A 26,703-nucleotide genomic window follows, 5' to 3' on the forward strand; every position below is an offset into this window, starting at 1 on the left:
GACAGTGCTTCCAGACTCTTGTACTAGGATTTTATTCTCTTGCTTTGAGATTTGTAAGCCATAGAGGATATACAGAAGAAAGTTATCCAGGAGAGAGGGATTGGAGAACAGTACCAGCTTGTGGCTGTAGTGGCAGCAGCCTTCTGTCTAGCGCAGTGGGGGTCTGGTTGTCCTTTCGCTTTGTCCTTTCTTCAGGAGAAGATATCAAGATGATATTCAGGGTGCTGTGAATCTGATTCACAGTGCATCCCGTTGGAAATTGCTGCTGTTGTGGGTAAGCAGTGCAAGTTTATTTAAGCTGTTTTCATACTAGATGCAGTTCAGCAGGATTTTACACGATTGTACATTTGTTTCTTAATCTAATTTGAAAAGACAAAATTAGCTTCCAAATTAAAATGGAGACTAGTAGTAAGTACACCAGCGCTTGAACATCTGATTCGCTGTTGGGACAGTGCAGCATCCACCGGCGGTCCCGTCAGTGACGCGTTAGCTTCTGGGATGTTCACAGTGTGGGCTGGGAAGGACCCGGCCCAGGCGGCTGGCAGCGGTAACAGAAATGGGAAGCCAGGCCCCATGACCCAGAAAAAGAAATGGTGGAATTCAGAGGCAGAGGTGTATGCTGCAAGTCTGCCCCACTAGACTCTGTACCCTCCTTTCCCAGTGCCGAGTTGCTTTTCAGAAAGTGATTTTTCATCCTGATTTGTATGTTTATGACCCCTCCCCCTCTGTTTTACCAGACATTCATTCTGAAATGATATACAAGTTCTGTGTCTGTACTAAGCCAGAGTAACAGATTTAATCCTCCAAATCTGTATGGTAGGAGTGACTTTTAAAAGCTATTTAGACAAAATGTTTCTAGTTCTACTTTAGTTGCTATCTTATTTAAAAGATGGAAATTTAGAGCGGGGTCTAAATTTCGGTCCATTAAATCACCTAGTACTTTCCGGGAGTCCAAGGAAACACTGCGTCTCTTTGCAGGGCCCCCGGGCCTGCACGGCGCCCCGGTGGACCTCGACGCTGAGGTGCGCGCCCCCGCGCCCGGTCACCTCGGGCAGACGGCGTCGCTGAAGAGGGGCAGCAGCTTCCAGCCTGGTCGGGATGACGGTGCGTGTCTCCCTCCGCTTTTTCTTTCAGATTTGTGTTTGTGTAGCTGCCGTTTTTCTCCTGGAAAATTCCATCATTACTTGTGTTCCTGCTGCTTTTACCAGCCATCATGCTTTCTACTTGTTAACAGCCCAGAAATTAAACTTAGATAATCACAATGTATTTTACATTGAACATTAAAGAAGTGCCATTTGATTTTTTAATAAATCATTGGGCATAGGTCAGTGTTACTCACGTTTCTGTGGTTGAGTTTTTCAAAATATGTCACAGAAAAAATTCTCTGAGAACTTCTTCAGGATGAATGTTGCAACAAAAGTTAATTTCTGTAGGCAGTACAGAAAAATAGTAGACAACTTTTTACTGAATTTTAAAATTTGGTTTGAAAAAAGTTGCTCATTTAATATTAATCATAAATTGGTAATCGTCTTTCCTGGGGTAAGGCATCTCAAATTGTAACTGTGTTACATTTTTTCCTGAGGTTGACATTTGTCTGTTGTTTGTTTACATATGTGAAATACAAAACACATTGGTTATAGTGCATTCATGTAGCAGTTAGATGCTATTAGTCACTGATTACTTATAACCTCAATAATCAATGTAAGGAATGCAGATAAGGTAATAGAAATACTTCTTATTAATTTCAAATATCTCTGAAGATTATTTCAAAGTATTTCATATTATTCTTTCAAGTATTGGAGTAGAGATAATAATATGAATGAATGTCCATCATAAGCACGACTTAAAATCAGATGATTCTTTTGTGCTAAGTGGAAGGTTCTCTCTGTAACTGTCAGTGTCCCCCTTTAAGACACTGGAGTAAATGCTGGGAGGAGCGCCGCTGCCGGCCGCTGTCCAGTGTGTGCCATGCAGCTCTGTGAGCAGAGGCTCCCGGGGTCTGACCTAGACAGACTGCCGAGGGTCAGAGCACGCCTCCTTCCCTGACCAGGGTGACGATGTCCGTGCGCCTTGTGTGCGCCTCTCCCTGCTGCTCTGCTCTGCGCTGCCCTGCTGCCAGCTGACCCTCTAACAGGCTTAACTCAGAAGTGACACTTGAGGCTGACTGAATTATATCATCTCCATCTCTAGTCAGTTCAGTTCAGTTCAGTCACTTAGTTGTGTCTGACTCTTTGCGACCCCATGGACTGCAACCCACCAGGCCTCCCTGTCCATCACCAACTACTGGAGCTTGCTCAAACTCATGTCCATCAAGTCGGTGATGCCATCCAGCCATCTCATTCTCTCTCGTCCCCTTTTCCTCCCACCTTCAATCTTTCTCAGCCTCAGGGTCTTTTCCAGTGAGTCAGTTCTTCACATCAGGTGGCCAGAGAATTGGAGTTTCAGCTTCAGCATCAGTCCTTCCAATGAATATTCAGGACTGATTTCCTTTAGGATGGACTGTTTGGATCTCTTTGCTGTCCAAGGGACTCTCAAGAGTCTTCTTCAACATCACAGTTTAAAAGCCAGTTTTAATTCTTTGGTGCTCAGCTTTAGTTATAGTCCAACTCTCACATCCATACATGACTACTAGAAAAACCATAGCCTTGACTAGATGGACCTTTGTCAGTGAAATAATGTCTCTGCTTTTTAATAGTCTGTCTAGGTTGGTCATAGCTTTTCTTCCAAGGAGCAAGCTTCCTTTTAATTTCATGGCTGCAGTCACCATCTGCAGTGATTTTGGAGCCCCCCAAAATAAAGTCTCTGACTATTTCCATTGTCTCCCCATCTATTTGCCAATAAGTGATGGGACCAGATGCCATGATCTTAGTTTGCCATGATCCACCTCGAGTAGTTCAAATTTATCTTGCCTCGGTTTTGTCAGGCCTCTTGCATCTACTTTATCAAATTCTGAAAGTTTTCATCAAATTTGGGAGATTCTGGGCAGTCACTTTTATCAGATACCTTTCTCTTCTTCCTTTTCTGGACCCCCGTGGCATGTGTGTTGAGCCAGTGGGTTTTCCATGGACTGTGGAGGTCTGACCCTCACCCGTCTTTCCACGCTGCTTCATTGTGGAGTTGATTACTCTGCCTTAGCTTCTCTGATGTTTTATCGTCAGTGACTAGCCTAAGCATTTCACATGGTTTTTCCATCTCTAGACGTCCATTTGGTTCTTTTGAATTTCTCCCCTTTCATTCTTCATCATTTTTGTGTTTTTCTTTACTTAAACATTGTCCTTGTGGGTTAATTCCATCTCTGTCATTTACTCTTAACTACTTTTAACTAGTTTTCTCCCAGTTTTCTTGTTCTCATTCTCTTTTCCCTGCCTTTCATCCTGGCTAATCATGTTTTATTGTTTCTCAGACACTGAGAATGTTCAATGTTGAGTGTCTGGGTTTTGCTGTCTCCCATTAAAGAGTGTGAGACTTTATCAGTTACTTGCAAATAAGTGTGTTTCTTGCAAGGTCTGTGGTTAATTTGCTGGAACAGTAGCCTGCCTTCTGGAACCCCTGCTGAAAGGACTGGGCTGGCCAGGAGGACTGCTCCCCATTGCCTGTGGAGCTCCCGCACCCTTTTCTTCCCCAGGGCCCGGCTCTGAGGTTCCCTGGGCTCCTGGCTGCACCACTGCCCAGCTGTGTAGTTGTGGGCACAGCACTGTGTTTAAAGAGATTTTCACTCTTGATTCAAAAGTATATTAATGCTGTTACCTTCTTTTCCCCTTTAGCGTGGAGATGCAGAATTCCCCATCGGGTGTCATTTGTTGAAAAATTGACCAAGCTTGTTTTAAGTCAGCTGCCCAACTTCTGGAAACTCTGGATTTCATATGTTAATGGAAGCCTTTTCAGTGAGGTATGTGTACAGATTTGACTATAGGTGTAGCTCAGTCATTGTGAGTTTCTAGTCTTAATCATTTTAGATTTTGAAGTGACTTTTTTAAAACCTCAGAAGCCCAGAGCCTCTATTGTCAGATATTTTAAAATTAGTTGAAAATTCTACACAGCCCTAACACTAATAGCTGTGTGGCCTTGATCAAGCGACCTCCCTGTTCTGGCCTCGGTGCCCTTGACTGTAGAGAGAGAGCAGTGAGTATCTCCCGGAAGGTGGGTGAGCGTTTGGGGAGACGGCCACTCAGAGAACAAGACTGTCCTCTGGAGTGAGGACAGTGCCAGTCAGGCTGTGTTGTGGGTGAGACTGTTATGCAGTTGACAGGGAACAATGATAAAACAAGGAAAAAGTGTTTGCATCTTGCACCTGGGTCTGAAGTGAGTGGGAATTTCCTGGTTGGACAGAACTTAAAGACCCTGGTTCCTGGCCCTTGTGTGATTTGCCTGAGAAGCTGTTTAAGCCTTTACATTCTCACAAGCTGCACATGCGCTCAGCGTGCTGATCGTAGACACTTAGTAGCACAGAAGTTAGGGACGTAAGGAGGCAGCTCTGCTGTCTCCCGTCCTGTTCACCTGTGACAGGCCCCCAGGTCCCAGGGTGTAGACTCTGAGGCCTTTTATCAGTGGTTATGAGAAAGCTCTGTTGAAAGTTAACTGTGCAGAGGTCAGTCTCTCATGCAGCATATACACAGCTTGGCATTCACACATGCAGACCTGCTTGTTGCTGCCCAAGGAGGAGCGTGCTTTCAAGTGTCCTGAAGCGGGTTTTGTCAGCGCTCCACTGCACACGGGTCCCACCAGCCCGCATCTTTGTTCATCACGGCCGTGAGGGCGGCAACCTCTGTGGGAGGCAACGCCCCCCCCTGCCATGTCGTACCTTCACCCTCTTACCTGCCCCCCCAAAGCAGGCCCCTCTTGAGACTGGAAAGGGGAGGTGCCTCCACTGCCTGGACAGGCGTGTTCGTAGCTTCTTTTGCAGAGTGTCAGCGTTTGAAGATCCAGTGTGTGTAGCTCACTAGCTGCGATGTGGCAGGTAATGGTACATGAAATGCTTACGACAGTGTCTGGTGGATAAATAAGATGTTGCTCTTACTATTTGGAGACAGTAGTCTTTCCAGTATTTGAAGTGTCGTTGGCCTGGCACACAGTAGGTGTCTCATAGCTGTAAGCAGTGAGGGAGTGGTGTTGACCAGACACGCGGGGTGACGTTGAGGCTGGTGCTCACAGCCTGGGGGAGCGGAGCCCTGGAAACTGCCTGAAGCTTGTCGTTGTTTTTTTCTTTTTTCCAGCAGAGTGTTTTCCTTCCAGTTTTATCAGTTTCTGAAGGTGCTCTCCCCCAACATGGACAGTAGTCATCTTATCTTGAGTCTTTTTAGAATTTTTTATCTGCAATAATGTAGTGAAAAGGGACTATATTTTCCTGCCTTACAGGTTATACCTAGTTGTGGTAAATGTCTAGAAGAAGTATTTAATTGCAGATGAAAAATAAATGAGCTCTGGAATAATATTAGCCCTGAAAAAAAATCACTGTAATTAGTTGTTTGAGTTGGATTTGCCTGTGGAGTTTCTACCTATTTATAGTCATAAACTTCTCTTAAAAGCTTGTAGTAATATTATTAAGTGTAATTTACTGTACAGATTTGGGTGTGTTTTTAAATTAAGTTATCCTCTACTGGAAAACAAGTAAGACCTCAGAGGACAGTGGCGGGAATGGAGTTAGGAGAGGGTACTGTTGTGAGTGAAAACCGGAGACTTCATTAAATTAATGTTGGGAAGATGTCCAGGGGTTTTGGTATTGAATCTCATACAAGAAAGCTCTGAAATATTTAGTTACAACTTACTTGAAATTTCTTATCTTTTCTTGTTGTAAAACTGTTTTGTTTTATTAGAGTTCATCCGTTAAAAGATTTAGATGGAGTTTCCAGCAGTTTAACAGATAGTTCTTCAGACTAGTCACGGCCATGTGAAGTAACATATGTGAATCAAAACAGTGCAATCTAACCGTTGGTCTTACCACAAAGTAGTTTTGGTCTGTGTGTGCAGGAAAGAGTTAAGGGTTTTAGCTAGTGAAATGGTTAATGGTAGGGTAAGATCTCACCTTTAGATATATTTTAAATATGGTGTATTTTCAGATGAGAACTTTTAAAGTATCCAAATTTTTAAATATCAGGAATCAGCATTTTTAAAAGTTGTGTAACTCATAGAATGTAAATTAAAATGTTCTGTTTCAAAATTAAGTTTTCCATTTAAAACTTTGAAAGGGCACACTGCACATAATTCAGCATGTTGGAGATAGTCAACTCTTCATCGAATAAAAATAATAAGTAACAATTTTTTTTTAACAATTGGAAGAGGAAGGCCTTACGACTGATGCCCCCGCCCACTCACTCCACCTGCTCACCTCTTTACATGCTTAGAGACAGGCCCTCGGAGCCCGAACAGCCATTCTGTCCAGTTGGCGTCTGCACGCAGCAGTAGCACCTGTTTGGTGGGCAAAATGTCGTGGAAGAGTTTAACCTTAATTTTAGTATGTTTTTAACAGTTGATTTTTATTCTTTCCTTTGATTCAAAGCTATTTCACAGGACAGAGGACTCTGAAGTAATCTTCCCATTGGACAAGCATTTAGTGCTGGCAGATACAACAAGAAAAATGTCATCTGACAGTCAGGATACTTAGTTTTATATGGGCACAACCCTTCACGGAGACAAATTACGCCTTCTTTCAGAGTCCCTCCCCTTCCTCCACAGCACAGTAAGCCAGGTCTTATGGGCAGGGCTCAGAAAAACAGCTACCAGGATGTTGGCTCTGTTTTCAGCAGTATATATATAGAGGGAATGGATTTATTCCAAGAAACTGTCTCCCAGGACTGTGGAATTAATAGCCCCAAGATCCACAGTCAGCATGCTGAAGACCCTTGTGGTTCCCAGCTGCAGGCCAGCAGACTCCAGACCCAGAAAGCCACCCTTTCATCCTGTTCTGCTCAGGCCTTCTGGGGACACCAAAAAGGCAATCTGAAATTCAGAATCGGAAAGGAGATCTTTCTGTGAGGAAAGATTTGGGCTGGAGATGTGAATTTGGAACTGTGATCTTGTGACTTATTTTAAGTACTGAGAAGTATATATTTGATCTTCACTTCTAATATTGTGACTTCCTAAGTGTGCAGGCATGTTAGTGAGTGTCTCATCCCCACTGAGGCCAGACTCGTCCAGAGGACCGGCCGTGGGTTCAGAGGGTAGGAACTTTCAGTGCCACCCCAGAGAGAAGGGCTGGAGGCTGAGTTCAGTCCCCAGTGATCTCATCAGTTGTGTCTGCGCGTTGAAGCCTCAGGAGGAGCCCTGGGGAGTGGCCACCTCACCCTGCGCCTCTTATCCTTCCAGCTGGTCAGATTCCAACATGAGCTCCTCTGGTCACATCTCACCACAGCTCTGCGTCAACTCAGTTACTTCTCAAGTGTCTTAAAAATAAAGGGAGAAGAGCAGCAATTTCTGTAAATCCTGGTGTACAAAATTTTGAGTGTTGTTGGCCAAGAGACTTAGGAATTCGCTTGTTGAATTATTATCATGATTTTTCATTCTTTCAAAAAAAGCATCACTACAAAGAAAAAAACATTAGAAGTTGCACAAGAAGTGTGAGTTAGTCCAGAGAAGGGTGTGTGTCTGCGTGTGCTGGCTTTGTCTGTCAGGGCGTCTGACTGTTGGTGAAAACACCAGCATCCTTATCCTTGTCTTCCTGCTTCGGGTCAATAGTGTTGATCATGTAGATGACTCTCCACAGTTTCTCTGGCTTATACCTAAAAAATGACATTACCTGAAGTATTTTAAAATTACCTTGGTGTCAGTATCGTAGCATTTATAATGCAGTTATTCCTGACTTAAAGTTCTCCACCTAAATATACCAGTGTTTTTCCTTTTAAGGTTATGGTGGTGAGCTTTTTTATATTATGCCATTTCATGGTGTTCCTTTGGAAAGTGTCCCAAGTTTGTCCTGATAGGACATTCTATAGAATAATATTTGGTTGTAAGAAAATTTGATAATAAAAAGTTAACTGAAATCCAGTTAAACAGATTTCTCTCTTAATCAGTATAAGGTAGTCTTCTACACATTGCTCTAAGGAGAAAGAGAAATCAGAGGAAAACTTGGTTCTACAGTCAGTTCTAGAATACATTCCCTCCAAACTGGACAAAAATTCCTGGGAGAAGATTGCCGATGTGTAATTTTTTAAAAAATAAAACGCCACCATTCATGCTTATAGTCCCTGTGGGTGGAGTGTGGGGACAGGTTTCCCAAGTGGTGCATTAGTAAAGAACTCACCTGCCAGTGCAGGAGATAACCAGAGACGCAAGTTCAATCCCTGGGTCAGGAAGATCCCCTGGAGGAGGGCATGGCAACCCACTTGGGTGTTCTTGCCTGGAGGATCCCATGGACAGAGGAGCCGGGTGGGCTACAGTCCATGGGGTCACAAAGAGTCGGACACGACTGAACACACACACGCTGAGGGAGGGGGGCAGTGGACCGGGGGGCCGCAGATGGCCGCACCCACCCAGAGCTGTTCCTGCTCTCGTTTCTACACCCACTCCCGGGCAGCGATGCTGGAGCAGTATTGTGGGCTGCATGCCTGTAGGTTTAACCATAAAAAGTTGTAGATGAGAACAGCATGTGAAATTCACCCACAGAAAGGATAGCTTCAGCTTAATAGTTAGGTTTATTTATGGGAATTGTACTTAAAGCTTTTAGGAAGATAAATACCTTCTTGTTGGAATAAGGAGGGTTTTCTAATTAGTCATCCCTTAATCAGAGACTTAGACTACTACTTATACATTCCTTTTAATCAAGTTGTAACCATATTTTACACTCTCTTTACATACAGCAGCTAAACATTTCTTATTTTTATGAATTATTTCTAGAGACAACTAATAGGTTTTTGGGGTTTTTTTATTTTCATTATTCAGACCGCTGAGAAGTCAGGCCACATTGAGAGATCAAAGAATGTAAGGCAAAGACAAAATGATTTTAAGGTAAGTTAAGGATAAGTATGTAGACTCCTTCTTGGGGTAGGGTTTTCTTAAAGTGACTCTGGAAGGCCTGATCTCCATTCAAGACGTCTGTCTTGTGCGGGCTGACTCCCCCAGCTGATTCAGTCCAGTTCGATGTCTTTTAGTGCAGTCCTGCTTGTTTGTTCACATGTAGAAAATGATCCAGGAAATCATGCAGTGTCTCGTGAAGCTGGTCCGCGGGGCCCTGCTCCCACCCGGCGCGGCGGAGGGCGGGGGGCGGCAGCACGGAGGCTGGGAGGCGAAGGCCGAGCTCTCCGGACAGTGGCTGGCTCACGTCATCCAGACTCTCAGGTAAGTGTGGGCGCGTTCTCTGGAGAAGGGGCAAATATTTTTGTCTTTTTAGGGAAAAAAAAGATACACTCAGCAAAGAATTTTGCTCTGTCCTTCTGTGTCCACTGTTCCCTGTGTGTCATCTAATAACTCAGCTCCTGAGCCTTCCTGGTGCTTGGGTCTGATGAGAGTCTCACCTTTGTCACTGTTTAATCAATGTCACTGTGAATGCTACAATCCTTGTCATGGATTGTACCATCCTTGTTTTCAGCATAAAGCAGTAGCTTGTAAGTGTCACCGTGAAGCGTGGTGGGATGCCAAAACGCTGTTAAGAACCACTCCAGGCCCCCTGTGCTCACCTCTGTCTCGCTGTGTTTGTTCCGCAGGCTGACGTATGAATCGCTGGCCGCCCTTGAGATCCCTAGTGACCTGCTGCAGACCATCCAGGACCTCGTCTTGGATCTCCGAGTGCGCTGCGTGGTAGTCACCCTGCAGCACACAGCTGAAGGTGTGTTGAGAGAACTGGTGACGTCGGCTCAGCAGCAGTCACCCACACACGCCGCCGCTCTCCAGTCCCCAAATCCTCAGAAACCGGTCAGATGCTCTTAGAGAAATGTGAATGTTTCAGGTCATCTGTCACTGTTCAGTGTAGTTTTTTTTTTTTTTTTTTTTCTTTTTTGAATACTTTTCAAATCCTGTTTGCTTTGAGATGCTGGGCCATGCAGAACTTAAATGGATACTCTTGAAAAATACTTAAGGATATGAGAACATCCTTATGGAAAATGTCAAGTGTAAAAAGTAGACTATAAAATGTGTATGAAGTATGATCTTAATTTGGAAAATATACATGTATATTTAAAATTTTTTATTTAGAAACAGCATTAAGTCAAAAGAATTAAGTTTCTCTTTGCGCAGAAGTTATAGGTGATGCTCATTTTCTTAATACTTTTAGAGTTTTCAGGATTTTTGCATATAGTCATAAAGAATAAAGGTTATCTTTACAAAGCAGCCTTTCGGGTATTACATATTTCAAAAACAAACAAGAACATTGTTATGAATGGTGCAGACCATTGGTGTCTTTCCTCAGGACTTTATCATAGGCCGGCTGTGTCTGCATAAAACTGGCCTCTGGCCCAGGTGAAGGCTGGGCCCTTAAGTGTGCCCAGATCTGTTTCTCCTGCCATGGGCATTGTGCTGTGGTTGTAGGGAACGTGCAGGACAGAGAGAGTCCACCCGGTTATTAGAAATCTTGGGGGAAATGCCCTGTGTCTTGTACCTGTTGGACATCATCAGGAGTGCTGAATAAACGTGAAGTTGTCAGTGAACCTGGCCTGGCATTCTTCAGATTGGGCTGCATAGTAGACAGTTTTATTTACATTGTTTTATTAGAAAAATCCAGTGAGTAACACACATTTAAATCCTTGAGTCTTCCAGAATTAGGTGTGTGTTAGTCATTCAGTCGTGTCCGATTCTTCGCGACCCCATGGGCTGTAGCCCACCAGGCTCCTCTGTCCATGGAATTTCCCAGGCACAGACACTAGAGTGGGTAGCCATTTCCATCTCCAGGGGATCCTTCCCAACTCAGGGATTGAACCCAGGACTCCTGCATTGGGAGGTGAATTCTTTACTGAGTCACCGAGGAAGCCTATCCCTGTTTTCACTAATTTTTTGCAAACTTATATAAAACAGTTACAGACCATAGCCTTGATGGACTTTATGTCTCTGGAGCTCAGTGAGGCAACTGCAGTAAGACATGCTTGTGCACTTGTGTTCCCTGCAGACATCAAGAGACTGGCGGAGAAGGAAGACTGGGTTGTCGACAGCGACGGCCTGACGTCTCTAGTAAGTCTCAGTTCCTCTGGATGATCAGTCGTTAGTGTCTGTTACATTCAGCATAGTTGATTTATTATGATAATAGTGAGCGAGTGCACTGTTGCAACCCTAAAAATTTTCTGGAAATGGAGAAACAAACTTCTTAAAGTTTTCCTTCTCATAGTCATTTTTGGTTAATACTAACCACATATGATTAAAAATTAGTAAAAGCAGTGGATCACCTTTAGAGTGATCTTTCTTCATCCTGTAACTCCTGCTTTTTGTTTGTGTTAACATTTTTTAATGTAATTCTAAGCTTCCCAGCAACTTGAAGTTTTCAGAACAGCAGGACAGAAAAAAACAAAATGTTGTTGCTAGACCCTACGGCAAAACAGAGGACAATAAGAATTTCTCCAGATAAGTACGAGGTCAGGTGGGCAGTTAAAACTGTAGCCTTCCGCTCTAGAGCTGCCATCTGTCCAGATGGGACTTTGAGGCTCTTCAGAGTCCCCTTGACAGTAAGGCCGGGTCCGTGAGTTGCGTGTTGTCCAGCTGTCTCATGGGTCCACAGCAGCCCTCTAGGTGGGTTTTAGGCAAGGTTAAACACGCAGTGGCTTAAACAAGGGGCATGTCCTTCTTCTCTCGCACTGAAGATGTGCGACTGGTGTGGCAGCTGCAGTATGCAATGCAGGCAGGGTGCAGGGCTGCTCTGACCTCTGCTTTGTGATTCTTAGTGTGGCTTATTTCTCAAGATACCTCATGGTCACAGGATGGCAACTGCAGTTCCAGCCATAACATCAGGCCTTATTCCTCTCCACAGGGAAGTCCAGCATTTTCCCAGGAGCCATAACTGACAGCTATTTACATCTAATTGGCCACATGCCTACCACTGTTTGTAACAGATGCTGGGGAAAAAATGTAGTTTTTCGGCCGAGCACCTTGCTTGTCCAATAACTTGTCCTACCGTAGTAGACAGGGACTGCCTTGCCACACCTAGCGGGCAGTGGGTTCAGGCTGCCGAGCAGCAGCCGTCCCCTGGAATGTGTCTTCATGTCCTTGAATTCTTTTCTGTGCTTGTCCACAGTCTTTCTCTGGCAGTTGCGGAATTTTTGACAAGTTGAAATTCTTTCCTTCTTTTCAAGGTTTCTCTTTTAAGTTAATACAAAGATATGCATGTGTGTGTGGAATACCAGTGCTCACTTCTGAATTTTTGTAAATTAAATCATGCTGAAATTAGGAAATTTATTTTTAATAACTCTGTTACAATTATATTTTAAAGGATTTTTTAAAATTTTGTTTTAATTTATTTGGTTTATTTTTCACTATTATTCCTGTTTAAATACAAACTCTCTTATAACTAAGAGATTCTATTAGGAGGAGGAGGTATGGAACTGACCTGTACCGTTCAAACTGCAGCCACTTGGCACGTAGCTTCAGACTCCACAACTCGAAAGAAAAATGTCTCAACTTTTTATGTTGCCTACATGTTGAAATAATACTTTGATATATTGCATGTTATAAATTAAAATTTGTTTTTCTTTCACTTTCCATATTGTGGTTCCTGGAAAGTAAAATATTTCACCCACAGCGTATGTCTGGCTGGCGCTGTGCTTGTGTCGGGCACAGCGAGGAGGAGACGCTGCCCGGCTTCAGCGTCTGACCTGGCTCTCCTCGGCTGTCTCAGTGCTGAGCATCTTCCAAAGCTACGTAACGTCTCTGCCTCTAGCTAAAGAAGCAGCAGAATGTTTGTTCACTGTATTGTTGGTTAGAATTAAACAAGATGCTATAGAAATAAGCTGTAACCCACAAAGCTTTATACATACACAGAGGATTTTAATTTATTAACCTATATTTGTAACACTAGGACCACTATAATCAAAGGACCCTACATTTACATGAAGCCTTACCATTATCAAAGTTCTTCCTATACTCCTGTCCTCCCTAATTATCACAGCGAGCCTGGCAGCCCCACGTCACTGGACCAGCCCCACTGAATACCTGCCCTGAATGACACAAGCCAGGGCAGAGCAGATAGTGCAGGCCTGACCCTGGGTCTTGGTTCCAGCTTCAGATCATGTTGTACAAAGAAAAAGATGTATGTTCATCTTGAGAAAACACAGCATCTGCCTTCAGGGATTTATGTTCATTAAAAAAAAAAAAAAGGCCTAATAGAAATCGAACTAGTTAGTCATAAAATACTATTGGCTTCAGGTCCTTCTGCAGGTCAATGTCCCTCGTGCACACGTGAGTGTGTGTGGTGGCTGCACGTCTGGGTCCACAGTGTGTGAGAGATGGCCACGTCTGAGGTTTGTAGAAGATGAATGCCCTGAAAGGTCCTCTGAGATGGTTACTGTAGAGACTTGTTTCTAGTCAAGTTAAACCGTAATGTGGTCAGAGACTGTAACCGTAGAATAGCTAATTTCATGTCTCGTGACACACAAGCCAGAGATCTAAACCTTTTACGGTGATTTGGCGCCAGCCAGTATGTCTCATGATCGTTGTTGAGGAAGCATGTTCACCCCATCAGCCTGCGGAAGCTGAGCGGCTGTCAGCCCAGGGCACAGACTTCCCGGGATGGAAGATGAATCCCGGCTTGGAGCCACATGCAGGGTCCAGTCAGGAGTGTTGACCTGTGGCACATCTGGAGTTCACAGGTTTGAACAGGGCGTCAGTTGTTTCAAAGGCTGTTTCACATAGGACTCTGTTATCTTAGCATTTTGTGGTATTGATCCCCTTTGTTTGACATGAGGCTGTTTTGCTTTCCCTGTGAGTCCTTATCGAGTTAAGGAAGTGCTCTCAAGCTTTGCCCCAGGCCTGTGCCCGAAACACTCGCTGGAGAGCATCCTGTTTTCTACAAGTGCTGAAAATATTTTCTGCCTGCTTTCAGTTTGGATAATTCTGAGAATTTTCTTCTTTCAGAGTAACTGGAATGATAATGTGACAACTTACAATGCGCTAACTTGGGTGATTCACTGACAAAATGCAGAGATGGTGCCTTTTCTTTCTCTTCAGAAAAAAAGAAGTAGCAGCCGTGTGGACGCACTTGTCCCCGCGCCTTTGGGCCCCGGGGCTTCCTGCTCACTTTCTGACCCTGACCCTGACCCTAGTGCAGGAGAGCAAAGTGGCCACACAGGAGAGCAGCACTGAGCTGCCTGCCGCTGAAATCTGGGGTTGAGCTCCCAGTGTTACTGTGGTAACGGCTTAGATTTTCCTGCCTTCTGGGCAGGTAGGTGGGTTCATCAGCTCTAAGAGGCTTTTCACTCTAAATACTTTGTGTGGGTGGCCTTTCATTCTGTATCCGCCCCCAGCCTTCTTTTTTCACTTGGACTTTGGCACGTTCTCTCTGGTGCCCTCTGGCGGCTCCAGAGTGCAGTATTAAAATGACATCCAGTTGAGGTAGCTCAGTCCGTAAAGAATCTGCCTGCAATGCAGGAGACATGGGTTCGATTCCTGGATCGGGAAGGTCCCCTGGAGAAGGAAATGGCAACCCCGTCCAGTATTCTTGCCTGGAGAATCCCATGGACAGAGGAACCTTGCGGGCTACAGTCCATGGGGTCGCAAGAGCTGGACACGACTGAGTGACTTTCACTACTACCACTACTAGCTTTTCTTACGCCTGGATCCCTTCTTGTGAGAAAGTATAAACTTGTGTTTCTTTGGTTTGTGTACGATGTCTCCTTTTTCTGTTCAGTTCCTCCCAAGTTGTTAATGACGGAAGCATGTATGGAGGAGAGTTCTGCCTGCAAGTTCTGCACGGGGCTGTCCCCACAGGCTCTGCTACCTCCTCCCCGGCCCCTCCGACTCTGTCCATGGCGGCCGCCCGTGTCCTTGAGGTCTCGCTGTCCCAGGGGCTTCTCCCGCTGAGACAGACCCCTCCGTTTGTTTTCCTCTGAGGGCCCAGTCCTTCTCTCCATTGCATTTACTCTGCTTTGCCATCCACTATTTTATTTCTGTGCCTTTTTTTTGTAAAAAGTGACAGTTTTGATTCCACTCCAGAATGTACAAGTAACAAGAATGTACAAATAACAAGAATGCGTGCTGCTGTCCTCTGAAGTGGACGCGCACAGAGGAAACCCGTAGGAGCAGCTGGGGCTTGTTTAGACTCATAGGCCATTTGTTGGAGATATTTTCAAGTTTCATTTTCTGACTTGATGGACACAGAAGGTGGCTGTAGAGACAGTTCTGAATGACAGGTGCCAACCCTCATCCTGTCATGGTTGCCAACACACCTGTGTCGATGGGTCCAGAGACGAGTGAGGCCCGGAGCTCACGCTTCTCCCAGAGTGTGTCACAGCTGTGCTTCATCCTGGCCCCTGCCCTCTTCCAGAAGAGTAGAATGTTGAAGAGTTCTCGTTTTACCTGACTTGTGTTCTAGTTGAGTTAGACATCCTCTCCACGGCTGGGAGTGACTGTCTGTCGACACCCAGTGCAGACTGCTGGCCCCGGGGCAGGGGCACCACGTGTGGCCCCGTCCTTTCCGCTCACCTGGGCAGTCGGGTGTTGGGGCCGCGTGCCCAGGCCTGTTTGCTCTGTCTCCGCAGCCCTGCCAGTTCGAGCGCTGCGTGCTGCTCTCCCTGCAGTCGCTGCGTGGTGTCCTGGAGTCCAAGCCTGGAGAGCCCAGCGTGAGTGTCGGGGAGCAGCCCCGGGCGGGGGGCCCAGCACACGGGTTTGGGTCACTGCGGCACCAGAACTGCCGCCCCGTCACTCAGGCCCGAGGCCGTCTCTCTGTCTGCATCCCTCTCAGCATCGGGTTACCCACCCTGGGTGCCCTTGTTCACATGTTCCCTGTTCACATCAAGCTCCATGAACAAAAAGTTTTCTTAGCTAAGTACAAAAATTCTCTTTCCTCCTTACAGGTCTTCCAGCACCCTAAAACCCAGGAGGAGGTTTGCCAACTGAGCATCAATATCATGCAGGTACTTTGTAGAAGCAGTGGAGACCTGAGACAGTGCTGACCGCCGGTCTCCCTGCTGTTTACTCGGTGTAGAGCAGATGCTGACAATCAATCATATGTGCCCTTTTTCATTTTGTGTGAGTGCATAATAGTTTATGGTAGGTAAGTTCAAGGTAAGAATGGTTGCAGCTTGCTTAGCAGTACCTCCCCCAGTAATTCATTTTTATTATGCTGCCCGTTCTGTGTTCTCGTGGTACTTTGTACGTGTGTGTGTATTTATCTGCTGGAGCACAGATTAAAGGACATGACTGATTCACGTTTTATCTAGAGCCCCAAGTTCTTTGGGACCAGTGCCTTATGGGCACATACACACAGTTGAACACATGAGTGAGTGAGAGGAAGGCAATAAAATACATATATAAAATATATTCAAGAACTTAATAGTGGGATCAAAACATAGGTGCTGTAAGTTTTTTTTAATCACTTAGCGTCGTACACGGAGACATGTACTCCCAGTGCTTATGTTCTTATATGTGCACGTGTAGATGTGCTCTGTATATGGGATGCCCAGTTCATCCCCAGCAAGGTATATATGCACATCTACCACTTGGAGGGTACACGCTGTATTTCTGGTTATTTATGGAAAATTATCTTTGCTGTCCAGATGAGCATCTGGGGGTTCCTAATCACTGAAATGTCCCATTTTTGACTTAGGTTTTTATATACTGTCTGGAACAGTTGAGCAGCAAACCGGATGCCGATGTAGACACTGCACAGTAAGTTGAGCTGAGAACAGCCTTGCTGGAGCGTCTGCGCGGATGTTCTGTGTTTGGTCTTGTATCCTGAGACTTAGAATAAGAGAGCGAGTGTTCATGTGAATTACAGGTTTCTGTATTTGGCCTGTATTCTTTGCACAGTTTCTTCATCTTCTGAACTTGTCTCAGCTTTACTAGAGGCACTTTGAGCAAACTGAATACACGATTAGCTTCCTCACTACCCAGAGGAGCAGGGTCTGTAATAAGAGAGTGAAAATGCACGACTCCTCATCGTTGGCAGCCATGCCGCTCTGTGTTGGGCGTTGTCGCAGCCGCTGTTAGAGGCCCGCAGTGTGGGTGGGGTGATGTCCCGGCCGGCTTAGTTACCTGAGCCCAGGGCACACCTGAGTCCTGACGTTTCCAGGTCCGAGAGACAGTTCCGTCATCGTACTGCTCTCTGGGGTTGTTGAAACCTCGTCTTTCTGAATATTTGGCACATGAGACTTACTGTACCTGAGGTTTCTGCTTGCACACAAATAATACTGAAATAAATGCCTCTTAATTAAAGCTGTAACATAACTGATAGCTGGAGATTTTCCCATATTTGTCTGGTTTTTGCCTCTCACTGTATAAGACATTTATTCCTCTGAGGCCTAATAAATACTCAGTTCTGGTTTGTCTTTGATTTTATATGTTTAGCACATTCATTTACTAGGAATTTATATTGTTAGCAGTTTCCTAATATTTTTGATTAAGTCTTGTTTTGTTACCATTTCTGTTCCACACGTCATTGAATTCTAGCAGTGAAGGTATTTCTAAACTTTTTCTGCTCTATTCATTCACAGATGTTTTCCTATCAGTTTTTATTGTTTCAATTATCATTATTTTAATGTTTTTTCAGATTGCTACCCTTTTATTGCTTTTTCTATTTTAAAATATTATTTGATATCTTTTTCATCTTCCATATGAACTCTAAAATCAGTTGGCTAAGTTTAAAGAAAGAGGTCCTGCCGAGGTGTCTCTTGTCACCTGCCGTGTCTGTAAATTTACTGGTGTCTCTTCCCCTGCAGTTCTGAGTCTCTGGCCACTTGTGGGTTAGTAACTAATTTCCTGACTCACCTCTCCTGTTAGTCATTTACTGTGAACATGGGCTTGAACAAGTTCCCTCTGGATTGTGATGGCAAAAACATTTCAATTATGAGAGTCTATACCTAGAAATTAAATTATTGGGAAGATCCCAGAAACACATTTTATATGGCCCATGTAACAGATAGTTCACAGTTTCTACTTTGAGCTATTAGGTGTTAAATATTAAAAAGCAGAAAATTATATGATTTTTAACCCAAATATTTTAAAGTCAAATTTACGTAGGTTTTATGGAATTTTTTACTGAGGTATAATTGGCATATAACATTATATTAATGTTTTTAATTTTAGTGCTTTAACTGTTCTCTTACTTACTTCTCTATTCAGTCTCTCCGTTGATGTTTCTTCTCCTGATCTGTTTGGAAGTATCCATGAAGACTTCAGTTTGACTTCTGTAAGTAAGATCGTAAAGAGATGATAAATAGAAAGTAAAACATGTCATTTGAAAACTACGTAATGACTGTTTCATAACTCAGCCTAAAATTTCTTTGTTACCGCATTATTGCCATAACACACTACTCTTACTTTGGTGCTTTATTTTTGGAAAGTTTTGGTAAAGATACAGTTCTGTGTGTATTCCACACTTACTAGCTGACAGCCACAGCATGAGTGTTTCCGGGTGCTCTCTGCATCATGTCATGCTCTAGTGCTGGAAAGGCGGGAAGGAGGCAAAGGATAAGCACCGTTTCTCTGTTTTCCTCTTTAATCAGAGAAGCTCTGCTTTTCTTTTCTTTTTTTTTGGGGGGGGGGGGTAAGTTCCCTATTAGCATTTTATTTAAACTCAAATTCCATGGCAAAACCAAATCACCTTTCCTATAAACTCACATGTATTTTAAACACATGCGTGTGTTTAGGAATAACTCACACACATGCTTTTTTCTGTATGTTAATTTAGCTGTTAAAATTAATAGTAACCCTCTCCAGTTTGTCATTAGCTTGAAGGATGGGTGTGTATGTTTCTCTCAAGAAAGGAAACATGACCTAAATTTCCTGCCATATATCGTTTCTACAGTTATTATAAGTATCAACCTTGTAGCTCAGTTGGTGAAGAATAGGCCTGTAGCGCAGGAGACCTGGGTTCGATCCCTGGGTTGGGAAGATCCCCTGGAGAAGGAAATGGCAACCCACTCCTGTATCCTTGTCTGGAAAATCTCATGGACAGAGAAGCCTGGTGGGCTACAGTCCACAGGGTCGCAAAGAGTTGGCCACGACTGAGTGACTAGCACACACACACACACATATCATTTCTACAGTTGTTATAAGTGTCAATTCCGAAATAAGGATTTGTTTTATTAGGAAAAGTATAATCAAAGTAATTTTTTTAAAAACTCTGTTGTAGATTTAATTACTGTGTGACTAGGCAGATAATAGTACTTGTTCACAGAGAGAATTCGGGAAGAAAATTGGTTCTACAGAAAGATTAAAACATCAGTTTGGGACCAGATGTGTTGAATGAGAGGTGTTCAGATGGGATGTCTAGTGGGCAGTTGGCCCCCAGGAGAGAAGTCCAGGTACAGATTTGTAAATCAGCAGTGTGAGGCCTGGGATGGGATGAGGATACGAGGGACAGTCCTAGTGGATAGAGAGGAGACCACGTATGTAGAAATCATATTGGGGTTCAAGATCCAAGGGGAGGCCTGAAGAGAGAGCCTGGGAGCTCCAGACAAGGAAGCATCAGAGAGGAAGAAATCCAGACGGAAAAGCAGACTGTTGGAGTCCCCGCGGGTCAGACTGAAGCCAGGGCTCGTGGGGGCGAGTGGACGGCTGTGGGGCACTGCCTGTGTTGGGTCAAGGGTGAGTGGATGCCATCTGGTGAGTTCAGACCGTGCTTCCCCCGTGAACACGAACAGAAGGCTGGAGAAGCATGTGCCGAGGCAGCGTCTTTCTCAGCGGAAGGGAGGGCTGTCCCTTTCCCGGTCTTTGGGACAGGCCCTGTTTGCACACGACAGTCTTCCCAGTGCAAAGGCAGCTGCCGCGTGCTCAGCATCTTCCTTCTCGGACTGACAACGCCCGCTGGGCCCAGTTCTCCTCAGAGCCTGGACCCCACCTCGAACCACGCCTTAATCTCCGTCTGCCTGCTCTCAGCCAGAACCCTGAGTGGGTCACACTGTCTCCTGTCCCCCTCTCCTGAGATTGTTCCAGATTTGGTGCCAAGCTCAGTCCCTGTGCGTTTCCACTGGATGTTACTGCATTAGATTTGACCCTGGGGATTCAGGTCCTTGCAGGGTCTTGTCCTGGTTCCCAGCAGAGGGCAGCATGGGACGAAAGGGGGCTTGTCGCTGGTTCTCTTCTGGCTGCTGTTCACTGACTGAAGGGCTTCAGGCACCACGGAGGGTGGCCTGATGCCTGCATCACAGAGACGCTGTGGAGGGCCAGGACGGTGCCTGAGACCGTGGAGTCCTCAGCCTGCAGATCCTGCCACAGATGGGCCACAGAACAGGGCAGAGGAGACGGGACAGGCTGGAGCAGGCCACTGGTGGGCGGGGCAGGGGGAGGGTGCTTGGCAGCCGGCTCCCCAGGGAAGGCTGGACTGTGGGCCTGGGAGACCAGCTGAGATCAGATTGGCTGCCGAGGAGTCACGTGAGTGCACGTCATGTGCCTTACAAGGGCCACATGATGGCGGCACGGGGCGCGGGCAGGGGTCCAGCCTACCCCAGCCTTGCCTGTCACCCCCAGTCTCAGAGCGGCCATCTCACAGGGTTTGAACGTGGAGCGTGGAGAAGGGTAGATGATAGTTCATTTTCTTTGTTTTAACCTCCACTTCTCATCCATAGAGTCATTCAGGCCGTTTCATTACTTTTAAACCACCGTAATAATTCTGGGCCTTTTAATTATATTTTTTGACGACCACAAAAGACAACAAGTAGACCACACTCTGCCAGAACTTAAATAATGAAACTTTAAATAGAGACCTAGCAGTTTGCACGCTGTGAAGGCCCTGAATGGGACTCTTGGGCAGTGCGGGCCCAGCCAGGGCGGCCCTGTGGTCTGCGCACCTGCCCTTCCCTCCCGACCTCAGTCACTGGTGAGCGCACCACAGTGAGCCCAGTACAGGTGGGAGTGTCTCCTGGGGAGGATCTCCGCCCTGAGTTCAGTCAGGATCTAAACCGAGGCCTCGGATTAGTCACACTTGTTCTAGAGAAACCCTCACCCTGAGGAGGTGGGACAGAGCCGTTCCTAGAACTTTCCTTACAAGCCAGTTCTTCTAAACTCTACAAAGAGGATTGATTCGTCACCCTGGGGGTCTGGTCACTTTGATGCCAAATCACCGTGAGCAGCCAGAAGCCTGGGGGTGTAGCGTGGCCCTCTCTGGGGCTGACTGGGCAGGTGCCCAGCCTCTGTCCCCTCACTTCCCCCAAGGAGGAGACTCTCCATGAGGAGGGCTGCGACGGCCTCGTGGCTGAGGGAGCCCGTCTGTAGGTGCCATTACAGTTTTCTTCCAAGTTATGAAAAATTTACAAGTTATTTTCCAAAAGTTTCAACGTTTTTTGGTAGTTATTTTTAATATCCATTTTTATAGCTATTTTGGGTGCAAAACATGTAAAATAAACAGCAAAGTAGAACCCCTTTCCTAAGAACAGCACCTGACCCCATCTCACTGGTTTCCTGTGCTCCATCTGTCTGCTTTCCATACAGCTGTTAGGTTTCTAAAGCAATTTGAGTTAAACATGATTTGACTCTTCAGTGTATTAGGTCACAGTGATTAGTTAGTAGAATTACAGATTTGTATTATGTTTCTCTGTTACTGGAAAGAAGGAACCAAGATAAACAAAGTGCTGAATATGGATATGAAATACTAAGAGATTGTAATTAGCAAGTGATAAATGTTATCAGTTAAATTTTCAATTTGTTACTGTAAATGTAATTTTTAAAAATTTGTTTTGGTTTTAGGAACAGCGACTTTTGATAGTCCTAAGTAATTGCTGCTACCTAGAACGTCACACTTTCCTAAACATAGCAGACCATTTTGAAAAACACAACTTCCAGGGAATAGAAAAAATAACACAGGTAATGACTTGTGAAGGGACGGGGGTCCTGTCACCCGCTTATTTTCAGCCGTTTTCTCCATGCCGCCCCACCCCGCTCGCTCCGCCCTCTGCTCCTCTCACCCTCACCTCCCGCCCCCTTCTCACAGCTCACCTGGAGTTAATGCTCTTCTCTTTCTCTGGAGCAAAGTCCTTGCAGGACTAGAGCCGGCATATTTCTCACCCAGCCTTCCCAAAACTGAGGGAAGGAAAGGAGAGAAAGGCTTCCAGAGGCATCTCACATGTGTCTCCTTCAGGTTAGAGCTGTCACTAGCCAACAGCAAACCCTGAACCTCACAATCACCTCTCCTCCCTCTCTCCTGCTCCGGGGACCATAGCGGAGCTTCTGTGTGCCTGCTGAAGCATTTGCACAGGTGCGGTGCACACGCACACACGTGTGCACACACGCACACAGGCACAGCTCTAGGTTGCTTTGTCTTTCCTGAAAAACACACCACCCCCCCTCTCCAGTGCTGCATGAGGAGAACTGGACAAAAATGAGTACTGCATAAATAGATCATTGGAGTGTTGTTTTTTTTAAATGATGTTGCACTTTAGTGTTTATATTTTTCAAGTAATCAGAAAAGAAAAAGATGCAGTGATCTTGTTATTATTAAAGGTTGCTTGGTTCCTGGGCAGGGGTTTATCAGATTTCTAAGTAAAGCAAGCTGGAGCCACTTTTTTTAATGTCGGTACAGTTTTCTTAGTGCACAGAATAAGATAGTGATCTTGTTAATCTTACAATCAAAAAGTGCTCTTGATGGATTGCATACTTTTTACAAATGATGGTTCCAGTTCATGAACTTGATTGGGATTTTTTTTTTAAAGATAGAAAATGTCAGAGTGGGTGGCTGTGTCTTCTTTTCCTGCCTTTTCGTAAAGATTAATCATCCTGATGAGAAATGTTGTGACTTAAGACTTCAGGGCCAAATGTCGAGTTTATTTCCAGAAATTTTTGGTTGAGAATTACAAGGTGTTCTCTTGCAGTGAAAAGTTAGTATTTGTAGAAAGTGGGCATTTTGTTTTTATGCAATAATAATAATGACACCAACATTTTTATTGGAGAAGTCGTTTATCATTTTAAAAATATATGAAATGATTAGAAATTGCATATAAAAGCAGGGAGAGATTTCAGTTCAGTCCCTCAGTCATGTCCGACTCTTTGCAACCCCATGGACTGCAGCACGCCAGGCCTCCCTGTCCATCACCAACTCCTGGAGTTTACTCAGACTCATGTCCATTGAGTTGGTGGTGATGCCATCCAACCGTCTCATCCTCTGTTGTCCCCTTCTTCTTCCACCTTCAATCTTTCCCAGCATCAGGGTCTTTTCAAACGAGTCAGCTCTTCGCATCAGGTAGCCAAAGTATTGGAGTTTCAGCTTCAACATCAGTCCTTCCAATGCATGTTCAGGACTGATCTCCTTTAGGATTGACTGGTTGGATCTCCTTGCAGTTCACGGGACTCTCAAGAGTTTTCTCCAACACCACAGTTCAAAAGCATCAATTCTTCAGCACTCAGCTTTCTTTATAGTCCAACTCTCACATCCATACATGACTACTGGAAAAACCATAACCTTGACTGAATGGGCCTTTGTTGGCAAAGTAATGTCTCTGCCTTTTAATAGCCTGTCTAGGTTGGTCATAACTTTCCTTCCAAGGAGTAAGCATCTTTTAATTTCATGGCTGCGGGTACCATCTACAGTGATTTTGGAGCCCCCCAAAATAAAGTCAGCCACTGTTTCTACTGTTTCCCCATTGATTTGCCATGAAGTGATGGGACCAGATCCCATGATCTTTGTTTTCTGAATGTTGAGCTTAAAGCCAACTTTTTCACTCTCCACTTTGACTTTCATCAAGAGGCTCTTTAGTTCTTCTTTGCTTTCTGCCATAAGGGTGGTGTCATCTGCATATCTGAGGTTATCGATATTTCTCCTGGCAATCTTGATTCCAGCTTGTGCTTCTTCCAGCCCAGGGTTTCTCATAATGTACTCTGCATATAAGTTAAATAAGCAGGGTGACAATATACAGCCTTGACATACTCCTTTTCCTATTTGGAACCAGTCTGTTGTTCCATGTCCAGTTCTAGCTGTTGCTTCCTGACCTGTATACAGATTTCTCAAGAGGCAGATCAGGTGGTCTGGTATTGCCATTTCTTTCAGAATTTTCCAGAGTTTATTGTGATCCACACAGTCAAAGGCTTTGACATAGTCAATACAGCAGAAATAGATGTTTTTCTGGAACTCTGTTGCTTTTTTGATGATCCAGCAGATGTTGGCAATTTGATCTCTGGTTCCTCTGCCTTTTCTAAAACCAGTTTGAACATCTGGAAGTTCATCGTTCATGTATTGTTGAAGCCTGGCTTGGAGAATTTTGAGCATTTTTTGTAAGTTTTAAGTGGGGATTTTCTGTAGATTGAATCTGTGTCAGTAAGAAGCAAAAGGAAATTGACATGCAGGTGGGCTCTTGTGTCCTTCCCAGTCTTTGTCCAGGCTCTTGTGTTCTGAAACCAAGGTGTTTTGAGGATCTGGGCAGTGCTATTTGTGGCACTCAGAATTTGGAATTGAGTATTTTGAAAGCATTCAACTGAGCATTAAAGGAATAGACAGTAAACTAGATTTATAGTCTTTGTGCTGTTTCTGTTTTTTATGAGTGGATTTATTAATTTCATGATGACAGTGAAGTAAAACATGTTTCTTGCATTAAGGTTAAAAAGCTGCCAGCTTCCCCTGTTTTTCATGGTTCCCTTCTCAGGTAACATAACTCCGGAGGCCCAGATCCGAGAGCAGTCTGGGCCATTCAGATACCCTGAACACTAGTCACCCATGCTCTGCTCTGCGGTCAGAGGGAAGGCCCCTCGGAGCTGCTGCTGGGCGTCCTCTCCCCTCGGACCCCGCCTCTCGCAAGTCTCCCCCGAGCCGTGCTCGGGGACTTGGCCAAAGTTTCTCCAGACACAGTTCCTTCTGCATTCTGTTTCATGAAGAGCTTCACTGACCTTTTTAGTTCCCTTAATCTTACTCTTCAACTGCAAGAGTAGAATTAATTTTTACATAAATAATCATGCTTGTTAGGAGTTCATTAAAATTTAATGATCATTCATCCTTTGGGGCTTCCCTGGTGGCTCAGGCAGTAAAGAATCTGCCTTCAGTGCAGGGGACACAGGCTGGATCCCTGGGTTGGGAAGATCCTCTGGAGAAGGCAATGGCAATCCACTCCAGTGTTCTTGCCTGAAGAATCCCATGGACAGAAGAGCCTGGTGAGGCACAGTCCATGGGCTTGCAGAGTCGGACACGACTGAGCCACTAACTCACTTTTTCCCTTTTCATCCTTTAAAACTGGAATGATTTTTTTTTACAGAGTTTTGTTTGATGAAAATAGCTCTCTGAAGTAATTAAGGAAATTAATTTCTTTCTGTTTTTCATGCAGAAAGATGCTCAGAGAGAGGGAAGTTAACAAAGCAGGCCTCTCAGGCTGAGTCCAGAGTGCCAGCTCTTCTGGCATCATGCCTGTGCTAAAATAAAGGACAGAATTGTTTCTATGAGGAGACACCAGAGGAATAGGATTAGACGCTGGTTGCTTAAATGTCTATCATTTTGAACTTCATAAACAGCACTAAATAATAAAACACGAAACTTGTCAGCATTTCCAAACCATCTTTCTCTGCGAGACACTCCTTTGGCATGAGCCCCGTTGGAGGCCTTCCTTGGGCTGTGCTGTGGAGCCCCGCGTGCCCGTGCGTGTCCACGTGCGGTGCCAGCACCTCCCAGTCTTAAGTGTTGCAGATGTTTTTTATCGTGCATTTTTTTTTCCTTATTGTAAAAGTAAGACCTCTGGACTTCCCTGGTGGTCCAGTGGTTAAGAACCCACCTGCCAGTGCAGGGACACAGGTTCAATCCCTGGTCTGGAACATTCCACGTGCCTCAGGGCGGCTAAGCCCACATACCACGACTGCTGAAGCCGGAACGCTCTGGAGCCCATGTTGTGCAATATGAGGAGCCGTGGCGAGAAGCCCGCGCGGCGTAACTGGAGACGGCCCACCCAACAGGGAACATCAGCATGGCCAAAAATAAATGATTTTTTTTTTAATTAAGACCTAATCATTTTTTAAAAGGAGAAATACTGAAAAATCTAAAAAAGTTTTTTTTAATCACCTGTAATTCATGAAAGATAAACACTCTTATTTTAGAACATATAGTAATTAGTATCTTACATAGACCCGTGTCTATATATGTCATTAAAATATGAAACAATTTTCTGAATTCAGCTTATAATGAATCTATCTTTTTCTATTGGCTATTCTGTTGTGAGCACTTTCCCATTTTTATGAATGTGAGTTTTATGGCTTTATAGTATTTTAACAAATACCGTTGGATGTGCCATTGTAAAATTCCTGTTTTCACTTTTTCCTGCTGGGAACCTTCCGGTGACTCTGTGGCTGTCACTGAGAGGAGATGCTGGCCACATCACCCTCCTCCCTTCCTCACAGTAAATTCCTGGAAGTGAACTGCTGCTGCAGAGGCTCCCTCCTGGCAGACTCTGCCTGCCAGGTTGCTGTTCAGAAGCTGCACCCTTACATTCAGCTGTCACTGATGATTAGTTCACATTTGATAGGAAACATCCCCTTGTGGTGTTTTCTTTTGCATGTCTTTCCTTGCTTGGCAGGTTAACACTTGCTCAGATGCTCATTGGCGAGAACGGTCTCTTTAAAGGGGCTCAGAGGCTGCAGGCTGAGCCCTTTGAGGAGGGAAAACCAGAGCTGTATGGTTAATAAGCTTTGGTTCATAATTTTACTGCAGTAGCTGTAATTACATAAATCCAAAGAACG

General features: G+C 44.8%; 1 protein-coding gene across 4 annotated transcripts in view; it reads left to right on the forward strand.

Annotated features, from left to right (window-relative positions):
* EXOC2 (exocyst complex component 2) overlaps positions 1–26,703 on the forward strand; it is a 120,637-nt gene that overhangs the window by 60,592 nt on the left and 33,342 nt on the right. For all 4 annotated transcript variants that reach the window (XM_065913309.1, XM_065913310.1, XM_065913312.1 and 1 more), the window contains exons 12-22: positions 979–1,104; positions 3,765–3,889; positions 8,875–8,940; positions 9,113–9,270; positions 9,636–9,757; positions 11,030–11,091; positions 15,603–15,683; positions 15,918–15,977; positions 16,670–16,731; positions 18,184–18,250; positions 21,748–21,864. In XM_065913309.1, coding sequence (XP_065769381.1) covers positions 979–1,104; positions 3,765–3,889; positions 8,875–8,940; positions 9,113–9,270; positions 9,636–9,757; positions 11,030–11,091; positions 15,603–15,683; positions 15,918–15,977; positions 16,670–16,731; positions 18,184–18,250; positions 21,748–21,864 — 1,046 coding nt within the window. The remainder of the gene's footprint in view (positions 1–978; positions 1,105–3,764; positions 3,890–8,874; positions 8,941–9,112; positions 9,271–9,635; positions 9,758–11,029; positions 11,092–15,602; positions 15,684–15,917; positions 15,978–16,669; positions 16,732–18,183; positions 18,251–21,747; positions 21,865–26,703) is intronic.

The sequence above is a fragment of the Muntiacus reevesi genome, chromosome 20 (genome assembly GCF_963930625.1).
Source record: "Muntiacus reevesi chromosome 20, mMunRee1.1, whole genome shotgun sequence".
In the NCBI taxonomy this organism is placed as follows: domain Eukaryota; kingdom Metazoa; phylum Chordata; class Mammalia; order Artiodactyla; family Cervidae; genus Muntiacus; species Muntiacus reevesi.